At 55.1% G+C, this 12,261-nt stretch overlaps 5 protein-coding genes across 5 annotated transcripts; 2 read left to right on the top strand and 3 right to left on the bottom strand.

Moving 5' to 3' along the window:
- Positions 1-79: 79 nt before the first annotated feature.
- On the bottom strand, positions 80-3,733 carry IWZ02DRAFT_452593 (mitochondrial inner-membrane-bound regulator-domain-containing protein). The gene is made up of 3 exons (XM_066767605.1): positions 2,720-3,733; positions 2,376-2,674; positions 80-2,291 (listed from the first exon to the last, which is right to left on the bottom strand). Exons 1-3 carry the CDS (start codon positions 3,681-3,683, stop codon positions 363-365), a joined length of 3,192 nt encoding a protein of 1,063 aa, XP_066622372.1. The 5' UTR covers positions 3,684-3,733; the 3' UTR covers positions 80-362.
- A 185-nt stretch (positions 3,734-3,918) lies between these two features.
- IWZ02DRAFT_378371 (N-terminal C2 in EEIG1 and EHBP1 proteins-domain-containing protein) lies at positions 3,919-5,212 on the bottom strand (the record flags this gene model as incomplete). The annotated part of the gene is made up of 5 exons (XM_066764989.1): positions 3,919-4,403; positions 4,453-4,535; positions 4,582-5,009; positions 5,065-5,088; positions 5,138-5,212. 5 exons carry the CDS (start codon positions 5,210-5,212, stop codon positions 3,919-3,921), a joined length of 1,095 nt encoding a protein of 364 aa, XP_066622371.1.
- Positions 5,213-5,479: 267 nt separating this feature from the next.
- Positions 5,480-7,400, top strand: IWZ02DRAFT_276139 (adenosine deaminase/editase). The gene is made up of 3 exons (XM_066763568.1): positions 5,480-5,702; positions 5,853-6,274; positions 6,330-7,400. Exons 2-3 carry the CDS (start codon positions 5,860-5,862, stop codon positions 7,094-7,096), a joined length of 1,182 nt encoding a protein of 393 aa, XP_066622370.1. The 5' UTR covers positions 5,480-5,702; positions 5,853-5,859; the 3' UTR covers positions 7,097-7,400.
- Positions 7,401-7,487: 87 nt separating this feature from the next.
- Positions 7,488-9,061, top strand: IWZ02DRAFT_452565 (uncharacterized protein). The gene is made up of 2 exons (XM_066767604.1): positions 7,488-7,917; positions 8,170-9,061. The coding sequence occupies exons 1-2, from the start codon at positions 7,630-7,632 to the stop codon at positions 8,782-8,784; spliced, it is 903 nt and encodes a 300-aa protein (XP_066622369.1). The 5' UTR covers positions 7,488-7,629; the 3' UTR covers positions 8,785-9,061.
- Positions 9,062-11,822, bottom strand: IWZ02DRAFT_452564 (uncharacterized protein). Its single transcript, XM_066767603.1, has one exon. It carries the CDS (start codon positions 11,575-11,577, stop codon positions 9,289-9,291), a length of 2,289 nt encoding a protein of 762 aa, XP_066622368.1. The 5' UTR covers positions 11,578-11,822; the 3' UTR covers positions 9,062-9,288.
- Between the last annotated feature and the right edge of the window lie 439 nt (positions 11,823-12,261).

The raw sequence follows: 12,261 nt of genomic DNA, 5'->3' as shown, positions 1-12,261 counted from the left end.
TGATCCTCCGTCTCTGACTCCAACGACTCTGACATTGTCATTTGTCGTCTGCATCCAATAATGAACAAGACTTCGACTTATCCAAGAGTCATCTTTTAAATTGAGAGGAATTGAAAGCCCTATGCCACCGTGCCCTCGACTAGTGTACTGTACATGGAAATGTCGCCCAATCAGCGCGCGCCGCGCCCTCGCCTTGACCCTCTATGCACTCAAAATCAATCCAGATGCCATGCAAAACTTTTGGGACCGCTTCATCGCGCAGAAAACAGTCATTGGACCCTTCACCTTGATCTACCGGCGGCCCCACCGTCAGATGGACGCGCCTCGGCCTCGTGCTCGTGACAGGGTCACCTTCAGCCCTTTCACGCTTGCCGCTGATCTTCACGGCCTTGACCTCCGTCTTCGTTGTTGCTCGTGCTCGCCGTGTCCGACGAGGCCGACTGCGAGCCATCTTCTGCTCCATCTGCCGCCTCTGCAGCATCAGTGCTTTCAGGATCCGAGGAAGGATTCTCTGCCGCATCCAGGTGTAAATCTTGTGCCTGGGCGCCGTTCGAGTTATCGTCCTGCTGGGGGTGCCATGCTGTGGCTTGCGAGCTTGGAGCGTCAGACTCGACTTCCCAAGGCGCGAAGTCGTTGGTCTCTTCGCCTTCAACGCCTCGACTCAGTGATTTCTCGAATCGCTCAGGCACCATGTTACCGAGAGTGTCATCCGTGACGTGGTCGCGGTCAACATCCCAAGGGGCGAATTCGGCGTCAGATGCCTCTTGTCTTTCGACAGTTTTGCTCTCTCCCTCTTGCCGTCCAGTTCTCTTACTCTGTGCATGACTTTCTCCAGTTGGCTCAGGAGATGCAGTCTCCTCAGTCTCCCCAGTCTCCCCAGTCTTTTGCGGTTGCTTATTCTCGTCCTTACCGAAGCCTTTCCAGATGCTCACAAACTGCCATGGACCCTTTCCATGGACCACCTGTGACTCCTTATCATGAGCTCTGCGGCTAATCTTGGTATTCGGAACCTCCAGCCGCAGGTTTATGGCATTGTCCAACCACTCTGCCACGCGCATGCCGTTCTCGACGAACTTGTCGAGAATGCTCTTCGTCTCTGCCTCCGTTTCGGGCGACTTGCGGATACGCAGGCGCACCTCGTTGCGCTGGCCACCCAGACGACCCCCATCGACCGACGTCATGGCGCCACGGAATCGCCCATTGTCAAAGTCGAGCCGTAGCGACTGCCGATGCTCGGTGCCAATATGCGAAAAAGTCACGATACGCTCCTCGCCCATATCTGTCTGAGCCTTTGGCAGATAAGAGTACCGGTCAATATTGCGTATAGACCAGGAGGGAATACTGAGTGTGATTGTGGGAGGAACGCGAATTTTGCCCTTCATCTCAATGCTCTCTTGAGTGCGCCAGACGAAGCTTTGAATTTGCTGATCCTGCAACGCTCCCCGGGAATACAGTACCTCGCGCCTGTTGAAGGCCACGTCTGCGACTTTGTCCGGCATCAGCACGTATGCGTTTCGGTCCGCCAGCTTCAGCCCTGAGCCCGAGTAGCGTACTCTGCCATGTTCATTGAGGGCCAGACGCAGAGAAAAGGTGGGAATGTCCTCCGACGCCGCTGCTGCGTCCTTGTGGTGCCATGGGAAAGGCACAAATCGAAACATCAAGACGTCAGGCGTTCGGCCATAGGTCCCGGGTTTCACTTGAGTGCCGAGTGCTGCAATTCCGCCAATGAAGGGATTCGCTCCAGGTATCGAGTCGAGAAAAACGGGAGATTTTGTAGAGTTAGTGATGGATTCCGCCGAAAGCTGTGACATGCCTAGCTTAGAGTCGAAAGAGTGCAAGACGTTTCCGTATGCCGCAGAAAATTGAGTCGTAATCTTTGGGTTCCAGAGACTCTGCATGATAGGTTCCTCAGAATCAATTGCGCTTTCATCTTCAGGTCTGTCCTCGTCGGGTCTGCCCTCAACCATGGGCGAGAACAGATAAGACGTAACCTGATGAGCGATGTCGGTCGAAGCACCTTGAGGTGCCACTGAAAGCTGTGCATCTTGCCTTGGTTTGCCTTCTTCGTTTGAATTTGGCTTGAATCTTTGAATTGGGTAGCCCCAGCGTCCCATGTCAGTTTTCCGGTAGCGATAAGGAAGAGCATCTTCCAATAGATTCTTGTGCAAGAATCCTTGGCCAGCCGCTCCAGTGAAAATCTTCGACTCTGTTCGGGACCGCAAAAACAGCATGTTGATCAGGAACCGACGCGCGATCGCCGCGTTTTTCTCACTCGTTGCGCGGATAATCAGCTGTTGACGCATTAGTCAAGCCCAAACAGCAGGATTTAAAAAAAAAAAAAAAAAAAAAAAAGGAAAAGAAAAGAAAAAACCTACAGCGTCGTCGGAAACTTCAATGTTCGTGTTGGAGATGTTGGCTATCGCCTCAAAGTCCTTTTGGTTGATGGCATTCAAAATGCTCCCCATGCCTTGCCTGTCGAGCATTGGCTTGAACGGATCCAACGAAAAGGTGGATGATCCAACGTTGCCCAGCTCCAGCTGCAAATCTTTGATAGCCCGTGTGGCATCAGTCCTATTGGCAGTAAAGCGGATGATGTTTTCTGGTTGGTAGACCTCAATCTTGACATTTCGCTGATTTCCGATGCGATCGAGCGCCGATTTTTGCTCCGTCGTCCCTAGAACCATCAGTGCATGTTCCAGCCCAGTCTGGGGATGCATACCAAATCCTCTCGTGACAAGCTCAAGATGCCATTGCCTAACCTCGACTTCAATCTCCCCGACAGTCTTCATTTCTTCCACCGTCGTGACATGCCAAAGGCGTTTGATTATGTATTCAATCAAATCCGCCTTCTTTAACTTCTCGGGTTCCACAAATAGTCTACCCTTCGGTAGCCTCTCCTCGATAGGAGAGGTGCCTTCCTTCCAGATGGACTTTGGGAGCTCACGACTCGACTCCTCGTCATCCTCGAAACCAGTCTTCATGCGCGCATCTATGCGTCTCAAAGCCTCGAGCTTCGATTCATCTTCCGCGACCATGACAAAGCGACGTAGCTGCGGCGCAAGAAAGCCTTCCAACGCCCTTCGAAGGGCCGCCAACCTTTCGTTCGAAAAGATGCGCCTGGTTTTGCCCCCGGACGGTTTCAATTCATGAATGGCCGTGTTGACCTCTTCCTGTCCTGCCACAGCATTCTGGCTTGCGATTGATGCCTCTATTGCTTGTTTTGCCTCGTCCCTCTCTTTTGCAAACGTAGCATCGGCCTCCACAATCGTCGCCTCGCCCTTGTGTCCGAAATCAACGTTTAGGTCGCGCAAGATGAGCACTTCAGCCTTGTTTCCCAGAGTCTTGCGATCCAATGGTGACGCGTCCTCCAACAATATTTTTTGGTTATTTGCGCGGCGAGTCTTCCGTATTGTTTTCATTTGCGTGTCTACGGCTCTTCCGACCTTTCGGATTCTGGGTCTGGGGTTGACGTCCTCTTCTGGAAAAATTTGGGATCTTGTCAGATCGACCTTTGACAATGACGGGTCATCGGAAGGGTTCTCCTGGCGAAGGCTCGGAAGGTTGGAGAAACTCGTGCGCGGAGCGGCGAAGAAAGTTCGAATTGCGGATGCATTGTGTTGATGTTGCGTGATTCGACAGCGCAGACATATCGAGGGGCTTCTCAGAGATCGTCTGAAAAGCATATGGGAAGATTGAGTCAGTGGAGGACTGTCAGATTCGAGATGTCGCGATGGTGGAGCTGGGTTAGTCAATGGTGTTGCGCATCGGGGCAACTTTTGTAGCACCGCCTCCGACACCGCTTTGAATACTGCCGGCACGCGGCGCCGCTATTTTCAGTTCCAGGGATGGCTTTCTTGCGTCATTGGAGTGCTCAAGATAAGGTACAGGTAACTTCCAACAGAGACTGTGTATAAAATGCTACCGAGTAGGAATCGCCCAACTCCTCAAATCCTCCCTAACATCAAGCTCATCAACCTCGTGGGTCGATCTACCCTTTGGAGTCTGGGAATCTGCCTTCATCTGATGCGCCTGTTGCTCCAAGCTTGCTCGTCCCCGTACTGCTGCAGTACTGCGACCCAAACTCAGTCCACGCTCGTGAACAAGCCCGGCCCGCATCTTCTTCGAAACATCTTGAGACTTGTTGCTGGTTTGGCTTGGAGTACTCCTGTGCCAGCTTCGACCATCGCCGAGAGACCCTGTCTCTCCACCTTCGGTCGAAAGGCGATCTCGAGATTCTGGCTGGGCTTCCTTTCCCCATCCGTCGCCGCCGCTGAAAATATCTTCTATGCATTCGTCTGCTCGAAGCTCGCCGGGCTGCGCAGCCCAAAATGCAATCTCCGTTCGACGATACATGTCTTGCATCTCGCCATTCTCCAGCGCATTTTTACTAAGCGTCGGAATATCTGTGACAATAAGCATATGGTCCAGCTTGTTTCATGGTGTCCAACGTACGCCCAATGTCGTCCGAGTCTCCAGGCTCCCCCGCAATTATACCAGCTATCCCTCCAAAGACTTGAGCAACTCGTAACGGCGGACTTTATCATGTCAGCGGTGCCCTCTCGAGACGGATGCCAGACTTACGCAATGTAATCCCTTTCTCCCTCTATTTGCCGCATGTATATCCCAACCTTGAGTGTGCTATTAATCTTGGATTCTTGCATGAGGTATCTCCGCACGACTCCCTCCGACTCGTCGGCTTCATGCTCGCTGGCCTCGACATACTCGGCCAAGTTGAGTTCAACCTTGCCCAAAGTTATCCTGTCGTGCTTCCCTCGCGATCCATACTCTTGGAGAATATCAAAATGTATCCACGAGTCTTCTAACAGCTTGGTCTTATTTTGGATGGTAAGGCGGACGGGGATGTGCTTTTCGTAATCGTAAAAGACCTTGTGGTCCTTGATGGCGCAGCGTTCGGTGCGGCCGCGATGCTCTGCGGCGGTGGAGCCGGGGATGTACCATTTCACGAACGATGTGCCGGAGACGAGCGGGACATTGTTGAGGTCGATAATCTACAGCGGACCATGAGCAAGGGGCCGGTCCCGCCGTTTAGGGGAAGAAGCATACCCTCAGCTGGAGGTCGAACTTGGGCTGCGGATGGGGGTCAGCGGCGGGTCAGGCATGCAACGAAGCAACTTACTCTGCGGTGTTTTGGGACTGCAAGAGCCGTCAGCGATTCGTTCGCCCAAGCAACCGTCTTGCGCCGCGGCGGCATTGGAAAAGTGGGTAGATCTCACCAAAGGCCTGCATGACGGGCGACAGATGGTTGTTGGGCGCAGCGGCTTTATCACGGCTCGTACGGGTACAGGCAGGTAGAGTTGCTTCCTGATCCCTCCACTCCACGGTGACTTCCTTCTTTCGGACGGGGCACGCGGAATGGCTGGGCACTGAGGTGAGCTGGGCCTGGGGTCTGTGGATAGGATTCATGGAATGCGGGAGTCGAGCCGGAGAAGCGCCTTGGGCCGACCACGCACCACGCCCCGGCCGGCTTGCCGAACTTGAACACATACCACCATCCTCTTTGGTTCCCTCCCCTACCCTACCACAACCACTCCACGCCATTCAATCCTTTGTTCGCATGCCCGCTGACCCCGACGCCGTTGCCCGCTGCGTCTTGGCCGCCTTCGACGCCCTGCCGTCCAAGTCCCAGCCCCGACCTGGCGAGTGGGTACCGCTGGCTGGCGTCGTCGTGCGGCTGTCGAAAAGTAGGTACTCGCAGAGCCTCCAAGACTGTACCTGTCGGCCGGTTGAAGAATCTGCCAGGCCAGTTTTGACCTGCGTCGCTCTGGGGTAAACCTTGTCTGCCCTCAGGTCCACAGTGGAGCACTCCGCTTACCGCTTCCGGCTACCTCTAGGACGGGCATGAAATGTCTCCCCTCGGCCAAAGTTCCTCTGGCCAACGGTGTCGTCTTGCACGACTGGCATGCCGAGGTGCTGGCTCTCCGCGCGTTCAATCGTTTCCTCGTTGAAGAGTGCGCAAGGCTCGTATCCGCCGACTGCGCCGCCTCGGACTTGATCCGGCTGCGCGACGAGGCTGACATCTCCGAAAAATGCCCTCAGCCCTTTGCCCTCCAAGACGATGCAGAAATTTATCTGTACTGCTCCGAGGCACCATGCGGCGATGCGAGCATGGAGTTGACCATGCATGCCCAAGAAGATGCCACACCATGGGACTTGCCTCCAAAATCTACCGAAACCTCAGACGTTGACTCGACCGAAGAACCTCTTCGTGGCAGAGGTTACTTTTCAGAGCTTGGAATTGTTCGTCGTAAGCCTGGTGCGTGCTGCATCGAAACCACAGCCTCCAAAAGCAATCAAGCTGAGAACATCAGGCCGACCAGATGCACCGCCTACCTTGAGCAAGTCGTGTACTGACAAGATTGCTATGAAGCAATGCACTTCTCTCCTCAACGCCGTCACTGCCTTGCTCGTGTCCCCTAAGAATGCTTACCTTGAAGCTCTGGTTCTTCCAGACTCCCAGCACGTCCCCGATGCATCCGAGCGTGCTTTTGGCCCCAAAGGCCGAATGTCGACCATTTCGCCAAAATTGACTCAAAATTGGGTCCACGGTGGCTATGATTTCTGCCCATTTGAGGTGTGTACGACATTGCAGGAGTTTGCTTGGTCCAGGCGCAGTGGCCAGCTTCAGAACCAGAAGCTCGTCCCCAGTAATATTAGTGCCCTGTATACCGCTCACCACAATGAGACCCTCATCAACGGAGTCCTCCAAGGACGGAAGCAGACTGATCCTAAGGGAGCCAGCGTCATTTCCAGGAGCGGATTTTGGAAGAGCGCCGTGGAAGTTGCCAAGCAGCTTCCAGACAGTCATGTAGGGGCTGAGCTGATCAAAGTGCTTTCATCAAGCTCCGACTATGGCGACTTGAAAAGGACCAAGTTGCTGCAGTTGAGACAGCAGGTCAAAGATGACTGCAAGAAAAATGCCTTGAAGGGCTGGATTCCAAACAGAGACGATGACAACTTCGACCTCTCAATCTTGGAAAAAGGCAAACGCCAGGATGAACCAGCGCTACATCCAAAGTTTGATGACTTGCAAGACTTGGGGCAAAAGGGACCCAATTTGTTATCGAAATCCTCTTGAATTTGGAAGTGGTTTCTCTTACGCAGCTCCTCTGGCTCAATCTTTGGTTTGTACCTGCTGTAAATATGATTGGCATGCAGTATGGATTTTCAAGCTTGAGCCTAGACATGTTCAACAATCAAATGGACATTCTCAGGCTTGACTCTGTCAGTGCATAATGGTTTTGCAAAGATTCAATCAGTACAGCGCCTCGCACTTCGGCTGGGAAAACTCGAGACCATAACGAAAGCTCATGCCGAGCTAAGAAACGGCCGAACATGTTCAGATGCAAGCCATGACAGATGCAAATAGAGCTCCGTCGACGCCATGGCGCCGTGACGTCAGGCCCAAGAAGACTGGACCCTTACATGTACCTACCTTAGTTGACGAGGCGGGGGGGGGGGGGGGGACCCCAACCAAACAGCGAACAGCTTCCAGGTCGTCTCACATCACAACGCGCCGCGCCGCCGCCGCCCCCCATCGCTGCGGCAACAACCAAACCGCCAGACATCTCCAATTCCGATCCTCCATCCGATGCGGGACAACCGTTTTCGATGCCCAAGCACCGGAGCCATGGAAGCGGCGGCGGCAGCAGCAACAGCAACAACAGCGCCGCTGGTACCGTCGAGTCGGCCCCTGCTCCGCGCTCCAGCGCCCCCGTCGTCGCCAACTTTGCCTCGCACCACCTGACCATTGGATGCGGCGTAGCTATCTTCCATGTTGCATCTCAGAAAGTCGTGCTGTGCTTCCATAGCCGTGACCGCTACTGGTTTCTGCCCAAGGGCCGCAAGGACGCTGGCGAGGATTTGGGCAGGGCGGCGGAGCGCGAGGGCTTTGAAGAGGTGTGTTTGTCCTTTTTGCTTCTTTCTTTCGTGTTACACGTGTTTCTTCTTCTTGGACTTTTACTTTGGAGTTCCTTTTGGGATGGAAAGAGCTTGTTATAGGACGTTCTGCCGAATGACGGTTGCGCTGCAGTGCTCGTTCCCCCCCCCCCCCCCCCCTCCTTGCATGCTTCATCGGATCGACTACTCCATTCGACTCGCTTGGCCCCAGTTGCCAGCAGATTCTGACGCTGATGCCGTCACCATCTTCAGTCCGGCTACCGCAACCGCCTACTGCCACTGCCCATCCAGCACCGCCAACCACGGCCTGCTGCCCACGTGCCGACTCAAACAGCACAAAACGAGGGCAACGGCAACAGTAGCAACGTCAGCGAAGCGATGACCGCTCCTGCCTCTCCACACCTGAATTCTCTCCTTTTCTCCACCGAGCCTGTCTGGACGCAGTTGATACCGCAGTCTATCCACACGCAGTACATCCTCTTCTGGTACGTCGCCGAAACCGTCCCGCCAGACGTCGAAGCTGCGCTCCTGCAGCAACAGCAGAAGCAGCAGCAATCCATCACGTCAAGCTCCGCGGCCCAGACTTCTCGTCCGTCTCCGGCGGAGCAGGCGGGGCCATACCTCCCTCCGCCGCCTTACCCGCCCAGCTTGTCCCTGTGTGACCGTGTCAAGGCCGAACCGCCGGGCTACGTGCCGCCGAGGCATGAGGGGACGGGCGTCGATGCTGAGGAGGCGCTGTATGAGAGCTACCTCGTGCCCGTTGATGAGGCGATGAGGCGGCTGCGCGGCAGCGTCATGGCGGATGTGGTGAGGAAGGGGTGGGTAGGGATCAAGGAGCGCAGAGAGTGGGAGGAGAAGGGGAATTGATAGGGCAAGATGGGGGGTTAGAGCGGCACTGTCCTTTATCGGGTTGTTTGTAGATGGAGGCGGGAGATAGAGCAGGGCGTTTGGAGGACTGTTACTCTGCTTTTTGCCTTGAGGAAGGAAGCCAGAATGAATTGATGGAAGGGCGAAAAGGGTTACACGTTGCCTACCTGCTGTAGAGAACCCACCTTCCTCTGTACTACTGTACGTATCAAGAGGCTTCCTCTGTCTTATCAAACCTTCTCAAGACCAACTCAAAGAATCAAAAAATCGCACTAGTGATTCTATCCCGAGTAGCTTCCACTCTGCTTTACCGTCCCAAACCAGACCTCAACGCTCCCTTCCTTCCTTTCTTCCCCTTATCAATCGAAACCACACGAGCAAACGCAACCAGCCAGGAATCCAAGCAGCATCCAACGCATCCAAAACGTGCTACCGTAGGTAGTAGTCCAAGCATCCGCCTGCCCATCCATCCACGCTTTTCAACTGACTGACTGACTCACTCACTCACTCCTCGCGCCGCTCCCAGTACTGCTCCCTGTCCAACTCGGCGTCATAGTGGTCGCGCGCGTGGCTCAGCGTGTACGCTGGCTCAGCGTCAGAAATGTCGACGTCGTCTTCGTCTCCGTTTTCGTGCTCGTCGTGGATAGTCTCAAGGCCACCACCACCACCACCACCACCACTGTCGTCATCACCGTCGTCGTGAGTCGAGGAAGAATTTGCACCCGTATCTTCGGCTGTGGTGTCGTGCTCCTCCTCCTCCTCGTCGTCGTCGTCGTCGTCGTCGTCGTCGTGTTCCCCATCATCCGACAACGTCTCGTCGCCGAAATACTGCGCATGCGCAGCACCGCGAAGGACGTCGGACGCGTCCTGCCCCTCGGCTGCGGCCTGCTCGGCAAAGGCGAGGGATGAGGCGATGTGATCTTGTTCTTCCTCTTTGCTCACGCCGGACTGCGCTTGCTGGAGGGCTTTGAGTTCGTCGGCACGGTCTTTTCGCGCTTGTTGTTGTGCCCGTTTCTCTGCCGTGCCTTGCTCGATGAATTGGTCGAGAGAGAGTGCGTGATGCAGCTCGTCTCCTTCTTCGACAAAAGCCTGGCTGAGCTGCAAGCCTTTGAGCTCCTCGTTGCGATCTGCCTGAGCCTGCCCCTCCCTCTGCTGCTCCGCCTTGCCCTCGTCGACGAACTTCTCGACGTCTTGGGCCGTTTGGACGATTTCGTCGTTTGCGGCAAAGGACTGCGCGTTGGACATGGCCTTGAGGTCTGGCTGTGACGCTTGCTGCGCCTGCTCCTCTGCCTTGCCTGCTTCGACAAAGCGGTCAAGGAAACGCTGGTTATGCCGCTCATCTTCTTCATTGACAAAGGCTTGGCTCTGGTGCAAGGTCTTGAGTTCATCGACGCGATCCTTTTGCGCTTGCTGCTGCGCCTGTTCCTCGGCCTTGCCCTCGTCCATGAAAGTCTTGAATTTACCGAGGTTGTGCTGCTTGTCGGCTTCGGTGGTGAAGGACTGCGCCTCTGCCAATGTCTTGAGGTGATCGGGTGGCAACTTGCCAATCTCGTCCTCGTCCTCTTGCTGACCCTCCTGGCGAAAGTCCTCAACTTCTTGAGAAGTGACGTATTCGTCGCCAAACTGCTCCCCCGCCATGCTTGTGAGCTCGCGACCACGAGACATCTGCGCCCGCGGCTCCTTGTCTTCATGCTCTTCCCGCTCTTCCTTCGGTTTCCAATACGCCGGCTCGAGAAATCCCGGCATCCCTTCCGCCATGGCATGATAGTCAGAATCGTCCGCGAAATATTGCGCATCTTCGAGATCTTCAATGTCGGTGTCTTGGCGTGACTTTGGACGGTCACCTCCAAGCGGGAAAGGTGCGCGGTGGGAGGACTGAGCGCTCTGGTGCGCCATCTGCGGCGAGTCTTCAGGGTCATCTGCTCCTTGGGAGGATTCGTCGCTCTGATTCGAGTGTGGCGAGCTATGTCCCTTCTCGTCTTCTTCGTGGCTGTATTCGCTGTAGGAGTCGTCGGCGATCTGGTACGACGTTATCTGCGGCAAGCTTTGCTCCTCCTCCTCCTCGCCTTCGGAGCCAACTGCGCGGGACGAAGACTCGGCGGTCTGTAACGTTGCCTGCGGCGAGCCCTGGTCGCCGTCTCCGTGGTCATTTTCGCCGTCGCTGCCACCACCATCTTCCTCGACTTCCTCCTCGTAGTCAGACTCTTCACTAAGTTGGGCTAGCTCGTCAAGTAGGCTCTGGCCCTCAACAGGGCTTGTAAGGCTCATACTAGTGACAGACGGCCGATGGTGCTCGAATGATTTGTGGCTCTGTTCGCCATCTTCTCCCATGGCCAATTCACTACCAGACTCCTCGTTATCTAGGGAGAGGTTCTCTGCAGGTCCCGTGGAGCTTTGACTTTCTTCGACTGGCGGCTGTGGGTGCTCGGGCGAAACGCGATCCTGTCCGGCATTTTCCTCTCCAATATCAGACGCATCATCGGACTGTTGGGACAGCAAGTCAGCCAAAGGCTGGGTCTCTGTATAAGCAGTGGAGCTTTGACTGTCGTCGGCCAAAGGCTGCTGGTTGTTGGGCGAGTCGTCATCCTGTTCGCCATCTCGTTCTGTGCCGTTCCCTTCCTCGTCGAGCTGCAGGTCCGACGGCACAGGTGTCAATGTCGAGGGAGAGGCAGCATTTTCGAGCTCCCACTGTCTTTTGGCCTCATTATACTCATCCAGCATCCTTTGCATGTTGGCACAGTGCCTGTCTCCCTTAGCCAGGTGCTCCTGGATCGCTGTATAGTGTCGGCGCATTATAATATCAGATTCTTGCAGCTGTTGCTCAAAGTTCGCTGCGCGCTCTTGTAGCGTCTCAATTCTTTGTGCCTCGCCTTCAGTGAGCCTGTCATTTCGCTGCGCTGCTGGCTCTGGCGTTGCTCGTTGCTGTTCCGTCTCCACATTCTGGGACTGCGAATTCTGCCAGCCGCGGTAGACGTTGCGGCAGATGAGAGCACTGTGATATCCCAGCTCGGCGAAAAAGAGACAGGAAGGCAAGAAACGGACCGGCAGTCTAAGCGCTTGCGATGCGGGCTGCGAGAATCGATCTAAAGGCTGCGGCGAGGGCAAAAAGTCCACCAACGGTGCCAGACCTACAACGAGAGCTTCCATGACATATTTTCCGTATTCTGTGTGCTCCAAAAACGCCAGAGCAGCCATCAGGGAAATCCAAACACATGCAGTGATGATCCAGGTGCGTTGCTTGACGGATTTGACCTTTGGGTCATTGAGAACGCAGAAAAGAGAGAAGAGAAACAGCAAGTACGGTATCGGCGCCACCAGCGGTCCATATCCCACAAACCTATAGATCTCCATGGGCGAGAGCAGTGTACGGACGGTCTGTTTGGCGAGATTGGGCCAAACGTAGGGGTCGCAAATCAAAGCCACCCTGGACAGCAAGGTCGGATATCTTGCGAAGTTGGGCCGCTTGTGCGGAGCTGT

This window comes from Phyllosticta citriasiana, assembly GCF_038021145.1.
Source record: "Phyllosticta citriasiana strain CBS 120426 chromosome Unknown IWZ02scaffold_7, whole genome shotgun sequence".
Classification (NCBI taxonomy): Eukaryota; Fungi; Ascomycota; class Dothideomycetes; order Botryosphaeriales; family Phyllostictaceae; genus Phyllosticta; species Phyllosticta citriasiana.
Note: the sequence above shows the minus strand (reverse complement) of the source record. Positions and strands in the feature narration are given on the sequence as shown.